Raw genomic sequence first — 22787 nt, forward strand, 5'->3', positions numbered from 1 at the left:
TGTAACAGAGAGTGAAAGGGTTAATTGTAGGGGTGATCAGTGGGTGAATCATGTGTCTGTGTACCTGGTGTCAGTGTAGTGCTTGTGTACTCACTGTTGATGCTCTCTCCTCGCTCACTGGAACCGAAAAGGGCTTCAGGAGGGGAGATTGCATAATTTCCTGTGTCTGTGTTTGCATTACACAGGTATGGGATGTTCTGTGATTTGCCAGAACTGATCAGCAGTACCAGCCCATAAATCATTGGCCTGAACCTGATGAGCGATCAGTTCTGGAACTAATCCGATCACTGCCGGTTCGGTGGGCACATGCGACGTACAGGTACATTGATTTGCGCAGTTGAGCCACCTTGCCGCAGTAAATCTTTGGTGGGTGGCCGGCAAGTGGTTAAAGGGCTTCTACCCTCAAGTAAAAGCATTCTTCTTTCCCTGCCTGCACTTCTTCTTTTATAAAGTCTGGTTGTTGGCTTTTTACAGCATCTAGCATTCCATACTTAAATGTTCGGAGCCACCACCTGAGCTTCTGTACAAGTTTTCTTCCGAACTCCTTTGTTTGCCAGGGGGCTGTTTTGAGTCTCTGCTTTTACTTGCTTCAGCTTCAAGGTCCTTCTGCTGTTAACTTTTCGGGTCAGTTGACCTTTTTTTTTTTTTTTTTTTACTATGGGCCTGTTGCTGCTGGTTTATTGCCCACCCCTCAATGTATTGCTTGGGGACATCCAATAGTCAATGATTTGATTCCTGTGTCTTGTCTGATAAGGATGGGAAGTTTGTTGTAACTTGGAGTACAGGACCAAGGTCCCTCTCCTTTTTTCTTTGTGATCTCCTTATTGATTACTCAAAAAAACTGGAGCCTCATGGAAAATGTGGGGTTATATTAATAGACTAAGGTGCAGACCCAGCAAAGTTTTTGCGATTGTCCAGTCACTTAAAGGTAGCCACATAAAACACATGGTCTATGAATCAGTTCTTGTGTCTTATACTGTACACCAAAATATGGAATTTACAGGTATGTCAAAATTCCCATTCTTTTTCTTTCTTTTTTTTTTTTTAGTTGCATTGGGTTTATGTTATGTAGAGAATGGCTATCTTGAATCAGCCCCTGGCATAGTTCATAGTAATATTGCTACCATTTAAAAGCCTATGTAAAATAGAAGGTATGATTATTTGCTGACAGATTATAATACAAGTTGGACACAGCAAATAACAGCAGAAATAATTCAACTTAAGTTATTGAGGATTAAATAAATGTATATGTCGCCTTTTAATTATATAATCTAAACCCATGCTGACATCCATTTGTGTTGTAGGAATCTGACATAACCTTAAGACAGCTTTTAACCTTAGAGGAAGGTGATCTTAAAAAGGTAAGTCAACTCAAGTTATTGAAAACAATTCTTTTAATATATGCATTTGACATAAACCTCTTGTCAATATTTACTAATTGCATCTTGTTCACTCCCAGCGTATGTGTTTTGGATTATTGACATGGACAGGAAGGTTGAGTAAAATTACACCAAACTGTTCATATACCCTCAAGTGGAATAAAGGTTTATTTATTAAATTTTTTTATACTTATACATACAGGTAAGCCTATAAAATGGCTTACCTGTAGGTACCGTAAATATCTCCTAAATGTGCACCGTTTAGGAGATATTCACTTCAGCAGCGTTGATGACACCAGTGCTTGCGAACTATGCTCTTAATAGACTGTGTGCCGTGACTTCCACACACATGCATAGGAGTAACGTTATCACAGTTCGACCAACCAAACGGCGCCTGCCCGCAAGGAAGACCCAGATGAAGATGGCAGCCCTGTGAGCGGTGACATCGTGCAGCTGGAGGGTTTAGTTTTTTTAAGTATGTCTTTTATATTTTGCTAGTATGGGATGCGTATTAGCACATTATGGCAATAATTTGCAGGGAATTTTTTTTTTTTGTTTTATGCAGTTTACTACCGCTTTAAAACAACCTTTAAAGCTAAACTCCCACTTTCTTTTCTCTAGAACTGAATTGAATGATCAGTCCCAGCATAATCATACTTTTGTACCATGTTGCTCTGATGTCTGCAGATATGCTGGGCTTAGTTGAGATTTTGTACCATGTGACAGTCTGTATAGTCTGGATGTAGACTTAATGCCTTACAGCCACTTCCTGCTGCATCTCTAGCCTAGAACAACACCCCTCTCTAGTCTTTGAGACACTCCAAATTATGTAACTTCCTTTACAGCTGTGATGGTGTGTGGGATGGAATGCGCATTCAGTCCACCCAGTGACACCTACAAGAAGAGTCTAAACTAGGGATCGACTGATTATCGGCAAGGCCGATATTTCGAGGGCTGATATGCACTTTCCCCGATATATCGGAATTGGCCCCGGACGATATTGCTGATATTGTCGTGACGTTATTGCATATGCGCCTCCGCGCACTGGGACAGCTTCTGTCTTCTTAGGCCGCCTCCCTCAGCCTCGCCTGGGGTCTCTGGACAGTAAAGGTACAGTGAGTGCACACAGTGTGTTTTAACACAGCCGCCACATACATACACCCACCCACAACTGCCCGGTGCCAGCCAGGCACAGGCCCTGCCTGTACCAGCTAGCCAGCCACAGGCCCTGGGCCTGTGCCAGCCACCCACCCACCACAGGGTGCCAGCCAGCTACCCACCACAGCCACTTCCTGGGCTTTTCTGCATCAGGCATCTGTGCCTCAGGTTTGCTATCTGGTCGTCTGTTCACACTTTCATAAAGATTTACAAGGTGGATGTGCTGGCATCTGCAGATGCCTCTTTTGGCTGCAAAGTTTTGCAGGCTGCCGTTTAAGGGTGTTTTAGTCTCCCTTAAGGGTGTTTAATGTTTTTTTCAGGTGGGTCTCCTCTTGTTGTTCTGATGAGTCCTATGTTGCCTGGTTGGCTATGGTTTAGCTTTGGGGAATTATTTTTCTGCTGTCCCCCCCCCTTATGTTTATGGCACTGCTTTGGGACGTCCCTACTGATATGAAGTTTAGAGACTGCGTCCGTCACTGAACGATAGAGAAAATTGGATTTTCTTCAGTCCTCTTCAGCATGAAGGGGCACCCTCACCCACTTTCTGGGGTTGGGGGACGTCTGCGCTTTCAGGAACCCTGGATTTCCTTTGTTCAAGACAAGTAGGTTCACAAACTGATTCGTTCCGGGTACAAGATCGACTTTCAGTCCCAGCCGGTGGACAGGTTCTTTCAGTCAAATCTTCGCCTGTCTCCGGATTGTTAGAAGGATCTCCGGGAGGCTGTGCAGGATCTCTTTGCTCAAGGAGTTATTGTTCTGGTTCCTCCTCAGGAACGCTTTCAAGGTTTCTTTTTTTGTTCAGTAAGTGTTTATTGAGAAAAAAAGGGTTACATAACATAGAATAAGAATAACAATGAAATAAGAATAAATGGAACAGCACGTAACAATCCGCATAAGGTGCACCTATAACTGTAGACAGCTAGAGTATCACAAAGAACCACATACAGATTGTAGTAGCAAATGGGTAGACCGGCCTGTAGGTCCTGACCTGTGCAGAAGAACATTATCTCGTCAATTTAGCAGTACGGGAAGACAAAAGAGAATAGAAGAGGGGGGATCAGGTAGGAAACAGTGGGGAGGAGGGGGGAGAGAAAGAGGGAGAGAAGCACCTGGCACCCAAGGCTTTTCACAAATCGGCGAGGACAGAGATAACTATCATATATTTAAGACAAAAGGGAGGCATACATTGAGGACTGTGTAAATGAGATCCAGCAGGCCCATGTCGTGAACACTCTGTCAGCCTAGTTCCTGTATTCCACGTTCAAATCTTCCATATGGAACAAATGGTCCACAGTGTGGAGCCAGAGGGATATTGAGGGGACGGTTGAGCTTTTCCAGTATCTGGGAATCGGGGATTTGGCGGCATTTAGTAAATGAGGGGTGATGGAGTGACGATAGGGGCCTGCTGGTGTCTCCGAGCAGTGGAAGAGGACTACCCATGGGTCCCTTGTCAGGGGGTACCCCTGAATGACTTCAATAATCTTCAAGACCGCAGACCAGTAAGGTTTGATAAACAGGCATGACCACCATATATGGGCATGAGTGGCCAGACCTCCACAGCCCCTCCAAAAGGGGCAACTCGGAAATATCTTGTGTAACTTGGCAGGGGTATGGTGCCATCTAGTCAACAGTTTTTAGTTCATTTCAGATACCTTGAAGGAGATGGAAGAGATGTGCACAAGCTGTAGAATTTTAGAGATTTGGGAGTCGGAAAGGTGAGAGTCCAAGTCTTTTTCCCAATTACGTATAAAAGATGGGGTAGCTGGTTCATCCAGGGAGTGTAACGTTTTGTAGAATAGTGATATGAGCCTCTCAATTGGGCGATCCTTTTTTAAAAGTATCTTCAATTGGGGTAAGAGTAGTTAAAGTGCGTAGGGGATGTGAAAGTGACCTTATAAATTGTTTTAGTTGAGCATAGCGCCAGTGGGTATACGTTAGTCTGATTGTGGATAATGGCACAATACCTTTAGATGAGACTGCTTGATGCAGTTGTGGGGAGTTAGAGGATAGTCAGGCTTGAAAAGAATAGTCTTGTTGTCCTGGTGGGAAGTAGGCGTGACCTAATAAAGGCATAAGAGGTGAGTTGTATTCCCAACCACATTTCCTATGTAGGAAGTCCCGGACATGGAGGGTAGATTTTGTCAAGGGCGAGCTGCTATTTGAAAGTGGTCGAAACTTTGGTGGTATCCAGATATGAGTAAAGACATCTAACCCACTCAGGGCATATTCCAGCTGTGTACACGGTTTATCATGGGAATGATGTTTGCTTTCAAGGTTTCTATTCAAACCTCACGGTGCCCAGAAGGGAGGGCAAGGTGCGTCCCGGTGTTGGCCTTGTTGCATCAGAGAGGGGTTGCGATCTTGGGATATCTAAATGATCTCCTGTTCCGAGCAGACTCACTCAGTTCTGTTGGGCGACCTCTCAATTACAGTTCAGACCCTTCAGGAATTCGGGTGGAAGATCAATTTTAAAAAAAATTGCTCTGACACCCTTCGTACGGGTGACTTATCTGGGGCTGACTCTAGACTCCACCTTGGCAAAGGTCTTTCTTCCATTGCAACAGTGGTCCTCGGGACCCACCAACAGGCCAGGTTTGCAAGATAACTAAATCGGCGTCCAGGAAGATCTATCATCGTACATGGAAATTGTACATTACCTGGTGTGATTCACTGCAGCGGCACCCTCGCTTGTTTTCTGTAGCTAGGGTTTTGGCCTTTTTTTCCAAAAAGGGGTTGAGCAGCGGTTGGCTTTGGGCACTATCAAGGGCCAAGTGTCGGCCTTGGCCATTTACTTCAAACATCCGTTGGCTGCTACTGCCCTGATTCGCACCTTTATTCAGGGGGTGTCTCATCTGGCTCCCCCGCGGGGATCCCCATTACCTCCGTGGGATCTCAATCTGGTTTTGTCCATTCTTCAAAAGCCTCCTTTTAAGAACATTAGGGAGATTTCTCTGCTTTGGTGGTCCACAGAGATAAAGTGGTGCTCCAAACTAATCTGTCTTTTCTTCTGGTGTCGGATTTTCATCTCAATGAAGACATTGTGTTGCCTTCTCTATGTCCTAAGCCTCAGCATCCCAATTAAATTGCCTTGCACTCTCTGGATGTGGTTCGGGCGATAAGGGTTTATCTGGCGATAACTGGGTCTTTTAGAAAATCAAACTCTTTGCTCGTACCGAAGGACCTCGGAAAGGTTTGGCTGCGTTTTCTGCGATCATTTTTAGATGGATCAGGCAGATGGTTGTTCAGGCTTATTCACTGAAGGGTCTGGTTCCTCCTTTCCCTGTGAAGGCACATTCTACTAGGGCGCTGAGTGCCTCTTGGGCTTTTCGCCTTTAAGTCTAAGTAGTGTAAGTTTGTAAAGCGGCAAGTTGGTCGTCTGTGCACGCTTTTACAAAATTCTACAAGGTAGATTTGTTGGCATCTTCAGATGCTTCCTTTGGCTGCAGGGTTTTGCTGGCTGCTGTTTCATAAAAGAATCGTTTATTTCTCTTAAGGGTTTTTTCTTTCATGGGTGAGCTCCTGTTTTTGGTTGAGCTCCTTGTTACCTAGTTGGCTAAGTTTAGCCCTTAGAGTTTACATTTACTATCTGGTTGCGTTCTCCCCACCCCTCATGCCTTCACTGCTTTGGGACGTCCCAATGACTAAGAAGTATGAGAGCAGCGTCTGTCAATGGACGATAGAGAAAACTGGATTTTTGTAAGAACTTACCGTAAAATCCTTATCTCTTGAGTCCATTGACAGACGCAGCACCCGCCCCTCTGATATGGGGATGGTTTTGTGTCTTCTTTCACTGCTTGCAACAAAACTGTTTTGAGGGAGTGAGGTTATGCCTATAGGGACAGCCCCGTGGGCGTGGTGAATTGCTTTTTTCTCTTACGTCCTCTGACAGTCGCCGCCCCTCAATAGTCTTCACCAATGGGTATTGACCTCTTATCCACAGGAGCAAGCTAGGCATAAGACTGGTCCAATACCCCCCTGCTATCAGCATTCCCAACTCAGTTTGTCTTCTGCCTAGTTAGGAGTAAGATAGGCTATCCCTGTGCTGGGGCTACAGTCTCAGCCTTTCTTCTCTTTTATTATTTTTATTTTATGTACAAGTGTTTTTCTTTACACTACTAGCTTTTTATTTGTTTCCTGCGCGTAGTTAGTCGAATCTTCGGAAGACTACATCGTTTGTGGAGCTGGGAATCGGACTGGTTGTCCTCGTGTCCCAGGACAGAGAACCTTATGGAATCCCAGCCTGCCATCGAGCGTTTAGCAGGCTATGCGTATGCCCTGGCCTCGCAAACGACCTGTCCCTGTCCTCGGGGACAAAAGCCTGCGAGGTGGCCACCTCGCTAGGATGTCTCAACCGCGATTTCCGTGCGTTGCTAGAGTCCTGTTTGACGGCACCCCCACCGTCTGGGGTGGGAGGCTTCCCGTCGCAGAGAGGTGCCCACGTCATCATGGAATGGTGAGTACATTCTGTGTAGGGCCTCTGTCTGGGGATGACAGTCTGCTGGTGTCTGTGCTCTCCCCTCATGTCTGTGTGTCTGGGGCTCACATTCCTCCTGGTCCCTGCGCGGGCACTATCGCGTCCAGGATGCTCTGTGGGTACAGGCATGTGTGGACGGACCACAGCGGTGAAATACCGCGGGTCCGCCATTTTGGGTATGGGCGGCTGCTCTGGCTTCACTGAGGGTACTTCTGCAGCCATTTTCTATGTAATGTATCGCGCCCTTCGGGCGCCATCTTGTGTGTGGCACGTTTTGCTTTCTACACGTGTTTGGCGGCCATTTTCCCAGAGCCTCCCCTTGATTCCTATGGGCAGCCATTTTCCTTTAGCACGAGTCCTATTTAGACTCTAGCGGTGTGACATCACTTCCTTTCCTCATACAGACAGATCGTCAGCAAGCGTGATAACACTTCTGGGGGTCTTTTATTGCTGTTTTTGGGGGGATATCTCCTGGCTATCACTTTTATTCCTACCTGAGGGGTATTTCAGGCTTCAGGCTAGTTCCTATTGCGGTGCATTGCGGTGGGGTCGCTGCTATCGCGATTTAAAGGGCCAGCGCCATAACAGTTTTTATGGAATCCTAGGACAGCAAATTCCCCCCAGCTTTCGTGGATGATTCAGGTACGTCTGAATCATCTGCAATTACTGCTGCACTTGCGACTTTAGCGTCCAAAGTGGATCTATTGATGTCTGAGCGGGCTTCTAGAAAAAGGCCTAGACTTTCTCACTCCTCTGATTCAGAGTCTGATATGGTTGCCATGGACAGTGTACCCCCTGAAGGGTCTCAGTCCTTTCAGTCGGAAAGGGGAGGAGGAGGATGATTCCCCCCCTGGGACGGCCAGAGAACTATGTCTGCTATGTCTGCGCTTATTACCGCTGTAAAAGATACACTACATTTAGAGGATGAGCCCAACCCGCCGGGTAAGCGGTCTTCTTTTGGGACCCGTAGAACCCGTAAGGCGGCACAAGTGTTTCCTTGTCCCGCTGAGTTTCACGAAACGGTGAACGAACAATGGCGCAATTTGAAGCGCAATTTTGTGGTGCCAAAATGGTTTCAGCTCCGTTACCCCTTCGCGTCTCCTACGGATTCGCGATGGTCCTTGGCCCCTAAATTGGATCACACGGTGTCCAGGTTGAACAAGGCCACTCTTATGCCCACGGAGGATTCTGCGGTGTTTAGGGACCCTACGGATAGGCGGATGGAATCTCTTGCTCGCCACTCCTATATGGTGACGGGTTCCTTGATGAAACCTATTTTCACCTCCGTCATGGTGTCTCTGGCTGTGGTAGATTGGGCCAAGGTGCTCAGACGCACCCTTGTGGCTGACTCCGCCCTTCTACTACTTTGGAGATTGTGGACCAGATTATTCAGGCTGTTCTGTTCCTGTGTGACGCGTCCTTGGATGAGGCCCCTTTAGCCACACGCCTGCCTGCTGTCGCAGTGATAACCCGTCGTTTGGTATGGCTAAAGAGCTGGTCGGCTGACCAGACTTCCAGAAAGATGGTGTCTGACATCCCTTATGCGGGGAATCCCCTTTTTGGGGACTCCCTGGACGAATTGGTTAAAGGGGTCACTGGGGGCAAGAGCATTTTGCTGCCTCAGAATCCCAAAGGGAAGTTTTTCCGCGGCAAGCAGGGTCCTTTCGTGCCTTCAAGGCACAGGACAATGTCAAGTCATTCAAAGGCCATGGTGGCCAGAAGAAGCCTTGGGCGGGCAAGTCAAAAGCCGTCCACGCTGGCACATCGACCCAGTCCGTCTCGACCTGAAGGGACGCCCTCACCCGTTCCAGGGGTGGGGGGACGTCTGCGTGGTTTTCTCGAACTTTGGCTGCTCCGGATTTCGGACAGGTGGGTTCAGGAAATCATTCGATCAGGTTACAAGATCGAATTCCTTTCGCGTCAGATTTTTTCCCTCAAATCTTCATTTGACCACAGATCGTTTACAAGATCTTCATCGGGCGGTTCAGGATCTCCTCGCCCAGGGGGTAATCGTCCCGGTGCCGCATCGGGACAGATTTCGGGGGTTTTACTCGAATCTGTTCACTGTGCCCAGAAAAGAGGGCAAGGTACGTCCGATTTTTGACTTAAAAGCTTCGTGCGGGTTCAAAAATTCTGCATGGAATCCCTCCTCTCGGTGGTGGCCTCCCTGAGCCCGGGAGATTTACTGGCCTCCATCGATCTCAGGGATGCGTATCTACACATCCCCATATTCGAGGGTCATCAGAGGTACCTCCGATTCGCAATCGCGGAGGAGCACTATTAGTTTGTGGCATTACCTTTCGGTCTCGCTTCGGCTCCAAGGGTGTTTACCAAAGTGTTGGCTCCTGTTCTGGCCCTGTTACGGGCGCAGGGAATTGCGATCTTGGGATATCTGGACGATCTCCTGTTTAGGTCGAATTTCCACCAGTGTCAACCACGGTTCAGATGCTCCAAGAGTTCGGGTGGACCATCAATGTTCAGAAGTCGACCTTGTCCCCTTCTGTTCGCCTCCCTTACTTGGGGATGGTCCTGAACTCCGCCCAAGCAAAAGTCTTTCTGCCGGAGGACAAGCTCCGGACTCTACAGAAGGAGGTCAGGTCCCTCAGGGACAACAAATCCTCATCACTCAGGACCTGCATGCGGTCCCTGGGGTTGATGGTGTCAGCCTTCAAGGCGATACCATTTGCTCAGTTCCACACATGATCTCTGCAAGGGGAGATTCTGGCCAGGTGGGACAGGCATCCTCATTCCTTGGGAAGGAGGATCTCTTTGAGCTGCCAAACCAGAGAGGATATCCTGTGGTGGCTCCAGTCTCTGGCTCTGACGGAGGGAAAATCATTTCGGCCGTTGTTGTGGACGGTGGTCACCATGGACACCAGCCTGTCGGGCTGGGGTGGCGTTCTGGGCACTCTGTCTGCCCAGGGCACTTGGTCGGAGTAGGAATCCTCCCTGCCAATAAACATCCTGGAACTGCGAGCGATCAGACTGTGCTTGCTCCGTTGGTTGGATCATCTTCGGGCCGCCCTGTACGGGTGCAGACGGATAATGCCACTGCGGTGGCTTACATCAATCACCAAGGGGGCACCAGGAGTGCCCGGGAAGTGACCACGATTCTGTCTTGGGCCGAAAAGCAGGTTCCTGCGATTTCGGCAGTTCACCTCCCAGGTGTGGAGAACTGGCAGGCCCTAGACCAGGGGGAATGGTCCCTGCATCCAGAGGTATTCCGGATGCTCTGTGCGCGATGGGGATCCCCGGATGTGGATCTGTTCGCGTCTCGGCTAAACAACAAGGTGGGAAGGTTCATGGCAAGGACGCGCGATCCACTGGCAGACGCCTCGGATGCGCTGGTGGTGCCTTGGAATCAGTATCGCCTGATCTATGCCTTTCCCCGGATTCAGTTGTTGTCCAGGTTCCTTCGCAGGTTGGTCTCGGAAAACTAAGTTGGTGATTCTGGTGGCCCCGGACTGGCCGCGCCGGTCTTGGTACACGGACATCATGCAACTGGTCGTCGAGCCTCCATGGTGGCTCCTGTTACGAGATGATCTACTGTCTCAGGGGCCGATCTTCCATCCTTTACAGTCGCTGGCTTTGACGGCGTGGCTGTTGAAAGCCAGGTCTTGAGAGATCGAGGTCTCTCGGCGGCGGTCATTCCTACCCTGCCCAAGGCTAGGAAGGCTTCTCCCGCTAAGATCTATTACCGTACCTGGAAGGCTTATTTTGCCTGGTGTGAGTTCAAGGGCGTCCATCCTCGTTCCTTTTCAGTGGCGAGGGTGTTGGCCTTTCTGCAATCTGGCGTGGACCAGCGTCTTGCGCTGACTACGATTAAGGGTCAGTTATCTTCACTGGCAATCCTTTTCCAGCGCCCCTTGGCGTCAAGTTCTCTGATACGCACCTTTGTTCAAGGGGTGCTCAGAGAGTGCCTTTATTTACCTCCTTGGGACTTGAATTTGGTCCTGTCTGTTTTGCAACGTCCTCCCTTTGGGAACATCAGGGAGATTCCTCTGCCTGTGCTGTCACGAAAGGTTGCCTTTATGGTGGCGATCACAGTCAAAAGAACAAAGGCATTTGCATATACACACCCATGGGGGCTGTCACATCTGGTCAATACCCCCCTGCAGTCACCACTCCCAACTCAGTTTCATTCTGCCTAGCGTCGGGAGTAGTTAGGCTTCCCTGTGCTGGGGCTACGGTCTCAGCCTAACTAATCTTTTATTTGATTTTCTTTTGAAAATGTCAGTTTTTTTTTCTTACTTTACTAGCTGTTTATTTTGTCAGCTTTTAGTTTTTAGTCGGATCTTCGGATGAAGATGGATCATGCGGTGCTGGGATTCGAACTGCCAGCCCTGGATCCTCCAGGGCAGAGGGTCAGATGGACCCCCAGCCCGCCATCGAGCGTTCAGCCATGGTTCGTCCTGGCACTATGAACGACCCATTCCTGCTCACAGCAGGGATGCAGCCGTGAGGTGGCTACCTCACTGGACACATCTGCGATGCTGCAGTGTCATGTCCCTGGCTAACGGCACTCCCTGCCAGATGAGGACAGCGGCTTTCCGTTCATAGAGGCACCCCACGCCATCTGGTACAGGTAAGTACTTCTGTGCGGGGCCTCTGTCTGGGGTGGCAGTGCTGTGTTGTTGTGTGTCCCCCATGTCTGTGCCTGTGTGACTCCCTGATGCGGTCCCTGCGGGGATCACTTGTGCATGCGCTGCGGTGCTGTATGTTTTTGAGGGTCCCCTTCCCTGTGTCACTTCGGTGCTTGTTGGGGGTGCAGACTGTGTGTGTGGTGGCCACAACGGGGTAAATCCGCGCGGTCCGCCATTTTAGGTATGGGCAGGCATGCTTGGCATCTCTATGGGCAATACTACATGCTGTTTTGGCGCCATCGTTCTGACCGCATGTCCGGCGTCCATTTTGGCGGAGCCTTCCATGCTATCCTATGGGGCAGCCATTTTCCCTGAGTCATGCAGCCTATAAGTTCAGCCTACTCTAGCAGCACTTCCTTTCCTCTGAAGCAGGACATCGGTGGCAACACTCTGCGGAGCTCTGCAGGTTATCGCTCTCAATATCTTTCTGTATTGTCGCTTCTGGCTCAGTTTTTTCTTCTCCTGTTTGGGGGTCTTTGTCACTGTAGCTGTAGCGGTGGGCTGCGCACTCCGCAGCGGTCTTAAAGGGGCAGTACTAACTTTATTGCACTGTTGTTTGTCACCTTGAGCAACGGCTTCTCAGGACAGCAAATTCCCCCCAGCTTTGGTGGGGGTCCCCAGTTCTCCTGTGGCCCCTCTGAGACCTGATTTGGCCGCTGTAGTGGCGACCTTGGTGTCAAATATGGAAATGCTGATGGCTGAACGTGCTGCTAAAAAGAGGCCCAGATTATCTCTCTCCTCTGATTCAGATGGTGATATGGCTGCTGCTGCTGCGAGCGTGCCCTTTTCAGGGTCTCGCTCATCCTTGGACCCGCTGGGGTCTGAGGGGAAGGCAGAGGTGGAAGGGGTTGATACCTCCTCCCCGGGGTCGCCTGAAGAGCGGGCGACCATGGATGAATTAATTGTTTCTGTTAAGGAAACACTACATTTGGAGGATGAGCCCAGTCCTCCGGGCGTTGTGTCCCCATTTGGGACGCCCAAGTCAGTGCAGGTTTTTCCCTGCCCGGCTGAGTTTCATTACACTGTTAATGAAATGTGGCGCACGTTAAAACGTCCATTCCTGGTGCCTAGTCGGTTCAAATTGCTTTATCCCTTTGCACCGGCTACGGAATCACGATGGTGTGTGTCTCCACAGGTAGATCACACTGTGGCCGTGTTAAACAAGGCTACCTTGGTTCCTTCTGAGGATACCCCGGTTTTCCGGGATCCCACGGACCGGCGGTTGGAGTCTCTAGCCCGCCATTCCTATACGGTGGCGGGCTCGTTGCTCAGACCCGTTTTCGCATCTGTTTTGGTGGCTCAGGCGGTGGCTGATTGGACTAAGGTGCTTAGGAGCAACCTCGTGTCTGATGCTGTTCCGCCTGCCCGGCTGGAAATGGTGGATCAAATTCACCAAGGAATCATGTATCTGTGTGATGCGGCCTTAAATGAGGCCCCTTTAGTAGCACGCATGTCTAGTGTCTTGGTACTTAACCGGTGACTGATATGGCTGAAGAGCTGGTCGGCTGACCAGTCCTCGCAGAAAACAGTTGCTGATTTTCCATATGCTGGTTCTCGCCTTTTTGGCGAGGCGTTGGATGCCCTGGTGAAAGGCGTCAAACGGGGGGCAAGAGCACCTTGCTGCCCCAGAACCCGAAGAACAAGTCCTTTCGTGGCAAGCGGGGTTCTGTGTCTCGATCCACTCAGGGGTCCTTTCGTACCTTTCGGGAACCAATCCAAGGGCGAGCCCTTCAAGGCCTAGGACAGCCAGAAGAAGCCCAGGGCGGGCAAGCAGGAGTCGGGCAATGCCGGATCGGCAGGTCAGTCCGACTCTGCCTGAAGGGGTGCCCTCACCCGTTTCAGGGGTGGGGAGACGCTTGCGCGGTTTTCTCCAACCTTAGCTACTTCGGACAGGTTGGGTTCAGGAAATCATTCGATCAGGATACGAGATTGAATTCCTTTCCCGGCCGGTGGGCAGATTCTTTCCCTTAAAGCTTCGCTTGCCTCCTGGGCGTCGGCAGGACCTGCATCAAGCGGTGTAGGACCTTCTTGCTCAGGGGGTGATTGTCCCGATGCCTCATCGGGACCGGTTTTGGGGATTTTATTCCAATCTGTTCGCGGTGCCCAGGAAGGGGGGCAACGTGCGTCCTATTCCCTATATGGGGAAGCTTCTGGACTCTGCTCAGGCAAAGGTGTTCTGCCGGAGGACAAGCTCCGGACCTTGCAGGACGAGCTCAGGTCCCTCAGGGACCACCCGTCCTCGTCACTCAGGACCTGTATGCGGGGCCTGGGGTTGATGGTGTCGGCCTTCGAGGCGATACCCTTTGCTCAGTTTCCCACGCGGGCTCTCCAGGTGGAGATCCTGGCCAGGTGGAACAGACTGCCTCAGTCCCTGGATCTGAGTGTCTCATTGGGTCGTCGGACCAGATTGGCTCTTCTATGGTGGCTCCAGTCCCCGTCGGTGGCGGAAGGCAAGTCCTTCCATCCGTTGGTGTGGACGGTGATTGCCACGGATGCCAGCCTGTCGGGCTGGGGTGGAGTCCTGGGCAACCTGTCTGCCCAGGGCACTTGGTCGGAGGAGGAGTCCTCCCTCCCGATATAAATGTGCTGGAATTGCGAGCGATAAAACTCTGTCTCTTCCAGGGTACAGGCGGACAATGCTACCGCGGTGGCTTACATCAACCACCAAGGGGGCACCAGGAGTGCTCGGGCGGCCCGGGAGGTGACTGACATTCTGGTTTGGGCCGAGACTCCTGTCTCGGCAATCTCCGCAGTTCACATTCCGGGTGTGGAAAATTGGCCGGCCAACTATCTTAGCCGCCAGACCCTGGACCAGGGGGAATGGTCCCTACACCCGGAGGTCTTCCGAATGCTGTGTGCGAAGTGGGGATCCCCGGACGTGGATCTGTTCACATCTCGGCTAAACCGATAGGTGGAAAGGTTCGTGGCAAGAACGCGCGATCCGCTGGCGGACGCCTCGGATGCGTTAGTGGCCCCTTGGCATCAGTATCGTCTGATGTATGTCTTTCCTCCGATTCAGTTGCTATCCAGGTTCCACCGCAGGTTAGCCTCGGAACCACACCTGGTGATTCTGGTGGCTCCAGACTGGCCACGCCGGTCCTGGTACGCGATGTTCACCTGGCAGTGGCGCCTCCGTGGCGACTGCCTCTGCGGGAAGATCTCCTGTCTCAGGGTCCGATCTTCCATCCTGCTTTACAGTCGCTGGCTTGAACGGCCTGGCTGTTGAGACCCAGGTCCTGAGGGACAGGGGTCTCTCCTCTGAGGTCATCCCTACCCTTGTCAAGGCTAGGAAAACCTCCTCTGGTAAAATCTATTTCCGTACTTGGAAGGCTTATTTCGCCTGGTGTGAGTCCAGGGAGTTCTCCTCTCGCTCGTACTCGGTGTCGAGAGTGTTGGCCTTCCTCCAGTCTGGTGTGGACCAGCGCCTGGCGCTGGCCACGATCAAGGGCCAGGTGTCCGCACTGGCTATTCTTTTCCAATGCCCTGTGGTCGTCTCATTCTCTGGTTTGCACCTTCATTCAAGGTGTGCGACATTTGGCTAATCCCAGGAAGGAGCCCTTACCTCCATGGGACTTGAACTTGGTTCTGTCCGTGTTACAGTGTACTCCCTTTGAAAACATTCGGGATATATGGTTGCCTCTGCTGTCTAAGACGGTTGCCTTTTTGGTGGCGATCACTTCGGCTCGCAGGGTGTCGGAACTTGCTGTTCTCCGTACTTGGTGATTCACCGGGATAAGGTGGTTTTGCGTCCGCATCCCTCCTTTCTTCCTAGGTGATCTCTGAGTTCCACATTAATGAAGACATTGTCCTGCCTTCGCTTTGTGCGTAGCCTAAGCATCCTAAGGAGGTTGCTCTGCATTCCTTGGATGTTGTCAGGGTGATCAGGTTTTACCTGTCGTCTACGGAATCCTTTCAGAAGACTGATTCCCTCTTTGTTCTTCCTGAGGGACCTCAGAAGGGCATGGCTGCGTCAGCAGCGACTATTGCCAAATGGATCAGACAGACCATTGAACAGGCTTACGCCTTGAACGGGTTCCACCCCTCCCTGTTAAGGCACACTCAACCAGATCTGTGAGTGCGTCCTGGGCCTATTGGCATCGGGCCTCGGTGGCTCAGGTGTGCAAGGCTGCGACTTGGTCGTCGGTGCACACTTTTTCCAAGTTCTACAAAGTAGATGTTCTGGCATCAGCTGATGCTTCCTTTGGCCTCAAGGTTCTCTGTGCGGCAGCGCCATGAAGGACCCTTGTTTTTTCATGGGTCCCTGGCTGTTGGTATTTGCTTTCCTGGGCTGTTGCTCCTGTTGAGCATTGTTTCTGTTGCCTAGAAGGTTCTCTTACGGTGCATGTAAGATTACTTTCTCTGATGTGGGTACTGCGTTGCCTTTTCTACGGTTGCGTCTCCCACCCCTCATGTCTATGCTGCTTTGGGACATCCCAACAGTGATGACTTAGAGGCGGCGGCGACTGTCGGAGGACGTAAGAGAAAACTCAATTTTTGTAAAATCTTACCTGTAAAATTCCTTTCTCTGAGTCCTCCGACAGTCGCCGCCCCCGACCCTCTTTTTGGGTTGTGTTCTTATTACCTACTGCTATGCTACCAAACTGAGTTGGGAGTGGTCACTGCAGGGGGGTATTGACCAGATGGGACAGCCCCCATGGGTGTGTATATGCTAATGCCTTTGTTCTTTTGACTAAGTCTTTATGCCTAGCTACTCCTGCAGAGCGGAAGTCAATACCCAACAGTGATGACTTGGAGGCGGCGGCGACTGTCGGAGGACTCAGAGAAAGGAATTTTACAGGTAAGATTTCTCTTACATCCTCCGACAGTCGCCGCCTCTCCATATTCGTCACTATGGGGTTATTGACCTTTGCTCCGTAGGAGTAGCTAGGCAACAGAATATGTCAATATTAAAGCTTTTAGCATATCCCACCCCCAGGGGGTGGTCCCCTCAGTCAATACCCTCCTGCTTCCTGTATCCATACCTCAAGTTTCATTGTCTAGCTATCAGGAGTAGCAGGCTGTTTCTGTGCTGGGGCTTTTTGTCTCAGCCTTTATCTTCTTTTTGATTTTATTTGAGTGTTTTTCTCTCTCTTTACTTAGCTTTTAATTTTTTCAGCATTAGTTAGTTCTTCTGATGAAGAGGATCGTGCGGGCTGGGTCTCGGGCTGGCCCCCCTGGTCGCAGGTTGTGGGCCAGTGGCTTCCCAGCCTGCCATTGAGCGTTCAGTCAGATTTTTTCCTGGCATGTGTGAACGACCCATCCCTGTTCGCTGCAGGGATGCTGCGGTGAGGTGGCTACCTCACTGGACGCCATGCAGTTTCGCACCGCAGTTCTACTGCGTCCTGGCTGCGACGCTCCCTGTCCTCTGTGCAGCGGCTTGATCGCTTGTGCGGGCTCCCCACGCCATTCAGAAGGTAAGTGTACTCTGTGTGGGGACCTGTCTGTTTAGTGGGTGTCAGTCTGGGACTGTGTAACCCTGCATTTCTGTACACACTATTGGGCTCCCTGTCTGGTTTGCTGCCTTCTGTGGGCGGCAAGGAGGGGGGCTATCCTGCACTGTTCTGTGTTACAGGCTGTGTGTTTTTCTGTGTGACATGCTGTATGCTGTGGGGCATGATGTGAGACCCCCCAAATGTGTCCTTTTTTCCGGACAGAAAGGGCTTTCACACTTGCGGGCGTTGTCGTGCTTGTTTTTTTGCCGGTACAAATCTGAAAAAAAAGGAGTGAGTTTTATGTGCCAGCAATTAACAAGCACTTTAGAATCCAAAACCTTATCGCATGCGATACAACCCATGTCGTATATGGTCTGATGTGTCCGTGTAATCGGATTTACATTGGTCGTACAAAGCGTACCCTAAAAAAATGCAACGGGGAACATACAGTGGGTACGGAAAGTATTCAGACCCCCTTAAATTTTTCACTCTTTGTTATATTGCAGACATTTGCTAAAATCATTTAAGTTCATTCTTCTTCCTCATGAATGTACACATAGCACCCCATACTGACAGAAAAACACAGAATTGTTGACATTGTTGCAGATTTATTAAAAAAGAAAAACTGAAATATCACATGGTCCTAAGTATTCAGACCCTTTGCTCAGTATTTAGTAGAAGCCCCCTTTTGATCTAATACAGCCAGGAGTCTTTTTGGGAAAGATGCAACAAGTCTTTCACACCTGGATTTGGGGATCCTCTGCCATTCCTCCTTGCAGATCCTCTCCAGTTCTGTCAGGTTGGATGGTAAACGTTGGTGGACAGCCATTTTTAGGTCTCTCCAGAGATGCTCAATTGGGTTTAAGTCAGGGCTCTGGCTGGGCCATTCAAGAACAGTCACGGAGTTGTTGTGAAGCCACTCCTTCGTTATTTTAGCTGTGTGCTTAAGGTCATTGTCTGGAAGGTAAACCTTCGGCCCAGTCTGAGGTCCAGAGCACTCTGGAGAAGGTTTTTGTCCAGGATATCCCTGTACTTGGCCGCATTCATCTTTCCCTCGATTGCAACCAGTCGTCCTGTCCCTGCAGCTGAAAAACACCCCCACAGCATGATGCTGCCACCACCATGCTTCACTGTTGGGACTGTATTGGACAGGTGATGAGCAGTGCCTGGTTTTCTCCACACATACCGCTTAGAATTAAGGCCAAAAAGTTCTATTTTGGTCTCATCAGACCAGAGAATCTTATTTCTCACCATCTTGGAGTCCTTCAGGTGTTTTTTAGCAAACTCCATGCGGGCTTTCATGTGTCATATGCCCCATACACACGTGCAGATTATCTGCAGACTTACCAAAACCATATGAGGTCAAACTTAAACACTTTCAATTTGTATGCAATCCGGCAGGCCCTTGCACTACATAGAAAAGGTAAGTCTGCAGATAATCTGCACGTGTGTACGGGGCATTAAACTGAGGAGAGGCTTCCGTCGGGCCACTCTGCCATAAAGCCCCGACTGGTGGAGGGCTGCAGTGATGGTTGACTTTCTACAACTTTCTCCCATCTCCTGACTGCATCTCTGGAGCTCAGCCACAGTGATCTTTGGGTTCTTCTTTACCTCTCTCACCAAGACTCTTCTCCCCCGATAGCTCAGTTTGGCCCGGACGGCCAGCTCTAGGAAGGGTTCTGGTCGTCCCAAACGTCTTCCATTTGAGGATTATGGAGGCCACTGTGCTCTTAGGAACCTTAAGTGCAGCAGAAATCTTTTTGTAACCTTGGCCAGATCTGTGCCTTGCCACAATTCTGTCTCTGAGCTCTTCAGGCAGTTCCTTTGACCTCATGATTCTCATTTGCTCTGACATGCATTGTGATCTGGAAGGTCTTATATAGACAGGTGTGTGGCTTTCCTAATCAAGTCCAATCAGTATAATCAAACACAGCTGGACTCAAATGAAGGTGTAGAACCATCTCAAGGATGATCAGAAGAAATGGAAAGCACCTGAGTTAAATATATGAGTGTCACAGCAAAGGGTCTGAATACTTAGGACCATGTGATATTTCAGTTTTTCTTTTTTAATAAATCTGCAACAATGTCAACAATTCTGTGTTTTTCTGTCAGTATGGGGTGCTATGTGTACATTCATGAGGAAGAAGAATGAACTTAAATGATTTTAGCAAATGGGGAATTGTCCAAGTGTGAAACTAAGTGGATTTTCCTCACCCAGGCCCTGGACCCCAAAGGTTTGAATATCGACCTAGATTTAAACTGTTTCATTAGTGATTTGTGATTTTATGGATAGTGTACATTTATATTTATATGGAAATTTTATCATATTAATTTTCTGTTTTTTGTATCAATTTTATTAGGACATTAATTAGTGTCCTTTTACATATCGTCTATTTTAGAGTATTTATAGTTTTATCTTTTTTTATATATTCGTCATGTATTTCAAGCCATTTTTCCCCTTTTTTACCTGTGAGGGTTATCCTTGTCTGTTTTACAACTTTAAATCTGGATGGATAACAATTGTATTGTTTTTATCTATATATTACTGAATCCACATATATACATTTAATTTGATTTTAATGTTTATTATCTTTTGTTTGTGTATATGGTTTGATCTTAAGGAATGCAGACACAACATCGGTATTGGCCCTAACAGGTTAATACTGCAGTCTTTATCCGGTAAAATGGATGGGAACTAGTGTTCACCCGAAATTAGGTGGTGGGTTGATGTATCCATTATTCGGGATGTCGATAGTGCTTACTTCTCACAGATATTCTATGTAATGCTATCCCGGGAATTAGCATAAATGGGTGTGTTCGTCCATGTCATCAGTTGTGCTGGTATCCATAGGAATTAGCATATAGGGGCCGTCTTACATGACGCGACCTGTAGGTGTCAGCATTTCGCCCTCTTTAAATACAACGCCGTGCCGTAGGGTTCACTTCCCTGTGAACAAGTCGGATATGACGAAACATGTCAGGGAGTGAATCCTACGGCGACCGTAAGTGATCGGGGTTACCACGGAGGACAGTGCAGCCTGGTACATCAGCGCGGAGAGGGTGAGCCATCCTTGCAGAGTGCCGAGTGGTATTACCGAGAGACTTCCCATATTGTTGGAGGCTTTTAAATTATGTTTGTTTGTGAGTACATTTTATTTGGATTTCTTTGTGTGAATAAATGTAGAGTTGAAACAATATCACACTAGTGGGTGTCCCCCTCTCTTTTGCCTTTAATACGGTGCATTGTTGAACTATTGAGAGGAGAGAGGAGTTCCTGCAGAGAGAGACAGGATCGTGTGGTGGTCATTCCATCTGAGGAGATCTTTGTGTTATGCTTTGCAGCCCTTCCTATGAGAATAGGAGGGCCACATGATCTGGTGAGTTGCCACTCCCCCCATTGAGCACCCGGGTGAAGGATGTGTGTGGTGGTGACCCTTTAGTCTCACAAATTTATCCAAAGAAGTGGAGATTTTAAGAGACTTTACACATGATATTTAAAGAAGACTTCATATATTCAATACTATTGTGTGTGGAGGAATATCATTACTGTATTGTTCTATCAGCGCTACTGTTACTAGTTTTGGTCCAGTTAGGACGTTCTCTGGTAATCTTTAACATATGTACAATTTTTAAGTAGCTGCGGTAGCTCTGTAATTGGACATATTTAACCATCAACCAATCAGCTTGTGCGCAGGGGATATAATTTATTTATCAATTGTTAGTATTTATTTTATATTTTTTTCATGATGTGAGACATGTTTGTGCATACATGCGGCGGCCGCTGCTGCGGTCCGCCATTTTTTTAATATTACTGCAGGCGTATGATGGCCCTTACTGTATGAGGAGAGCTGCGTTTTTGGCGCCAATCGCCGCCATTTTGGCGGCGATCGCTCAGGCCACATGTCAGCGCTGCATGCTCTGCCTTTGCAGTCCCCCACCGGCGGCCATGTTTGTAGAGCCTTCCATAGGCTTTATAGGAGCGGCCTGTATTGCATCACTTCCTTTGCCCTGAGAACAGCGATCGATGCAGCAGCCTGAGTGATCTCTCCAGGTTTACCTGCCTTATTCCTGTATTCCTTGCCTAAGTTTTGTACTTCTCCCTGTGGGGGTTGGTGTGTGCTGTGTGTGTGCGGTGGGCTACGCTCGCCGCGATCTTAAAGGGGCAGTACCCCTTTTTTTCCTGCAAAATTTTGGGGCATGGATTCTCAGGAAAGCAAATTTCCTCCCACTTTAGTGGGGGGCCAAGGGTCTGCTGCTTCCCCCGAGGGGGGCGATTTGGCTACCATTGTGGCTAACCTAGCTGCTCAGGTGCAGATGCTTGTGGCTGCTCAATCCACAAAACAGCCCAGAGTTTCAATTTCCTCTGATTCAGAGGGCGATGGTGATGGGGCTGCTATGGCTGGGGTCCCCTTATCGGGGTCCCGTTCGTCCCTGGACCTTGTAGGGTCGGAAGGGGAGGCAGAGGTTGATGGGGTTGATGATTCCCCCCCTGGCTCGTCTGAAGAGCTTGCAATCATGGATGAATTGGTTGCTTCTATCAAACAAACACTGCATTTGCAGGATGAACCATGTCCTCCTGCCGTCCTGGACTCTTATGGGATGCAGCGGAGACGCAAATCATCGCAGGTTTTTCCTTGCACTGAGGATTTTCAGCGCGCTGTTAGTGAACAATGGCGCAATATAAAGAAGCCTTTTGCTGTGCCAAGTAGGTTCAAGCTGCGTTGTCCCTTCACACCCGCCACTGATGAACGTTGGTGTGTGCCGCCTCCGGTGGATCACGCGGTGGCAGTTTTGAATAAATCTACTGCGATTCCAGCGGAGGATACCCCGGTGTTCCGGGATCCCACGGACAGGAGACTGGAGTCTCTTGCCCGCCATACTTACTCGGTTACCGGTTCCATGCTAGAAGCTATTTTTGCTTCCCTCATGGCAGCTCAGGCTGTCGCGGATTGGACGCAGGTGCTCAGGCGCGTCCTGGTGGCTGATTCTGCCCCGCTGACAACGTTGGCTATGGTGGATCAAATTCATCAGGGTGTCATGTATTTGTGTAATGCGGACTTAGATATAGTCTCTTTGGCTGCACGTGTGCACAGCGTGGCGGTGTTGACGCGCCGCTTGATTTGGCTGAAATGTTGGTCTGTGGACCAATCTTCTCGCAAAACTTTAGCTAATCTACCCTATACGGGATCTCGCCTTTTTGGCGACTCCTTGGATACGCTGATAAAGGGGATCACTGGAGGTAAGAGCACGCTCTTGCTCCAGTCTCACAAGGCTAAGGTTGCTCAAGGTAAGAAGCATGCTTCGTTTAGACCCTCTCAGGGGTCCTTTCGTGCCTTTCGGTCGCACTATAAGGGCAAACCCTTCAAAGGTCAAGGCTCCCAAAAGAAGCCGTGGACAGGTAAGCAGAAGTCCGGCCAGTCCGGGTCCGCTGCCCATAACAATGCGGCCTGAAGGGGCGCCCTCACCCAGTTCTGGGGTGGGGGGACGTTTGCTCGGTTTTCTTCAACCCTGGCTGGCCCGCGTTCGGGACAGGTGGGTTCAGGAGATTGTTCGGTCCGGTTACAAGATCGAGTTTTTCTCTCGGCCGGCGAGCAGATTTCTTCCCTCAAATCTTCAACTGTCTCCGGAGCGTTTGCGAGATCTGCACCTAGCGGTGCGGGACCTGCGGGCTCAGGGAGTGGTGGTTCCGGTGCCTCATTGG

The 22787-nt window shown here is 49.6% G+C and overlaps 1 protein-coding gene across 1 annotated transcript in view; it reads left to right on the forward strand.

Moving 5' to 3' along the window:
• Positions 1 to 22787, forward strand: part of ASZ1 (ankyrin repeat, SAM and basic leucine zipper domain containing 1) — a gene marked incomplete at its 3' end in the record, with an annotated part of 757393 nt that overhangs the window by 388946 nt on the left and 345660 nt on the right. The window contains exon 9 of the mRNA XM_082255308.1: positions 1305 to 1361. Within this exon, the coding sequence (XP_082111434.1) occupies positions 1305 to 1361 (57 nt within the window). The remainder of the gene's footprint in view (positions 1 to 1304; positions 1362 to 22787) is intronic.

The sequence above is a fragment of the Pelophylax lessonae genome, assembly GCF_965119305.1.
Source record: "Pelophylax lessonae genome assembly, chromosome: 4".
In the NCBI taxonomy this organism is placed as follows: Eukaryota; Metazoa; Chordata; class Amphibia; order Anura; family Ranidae; genus Pelophylax; species Pelophylax lessonae.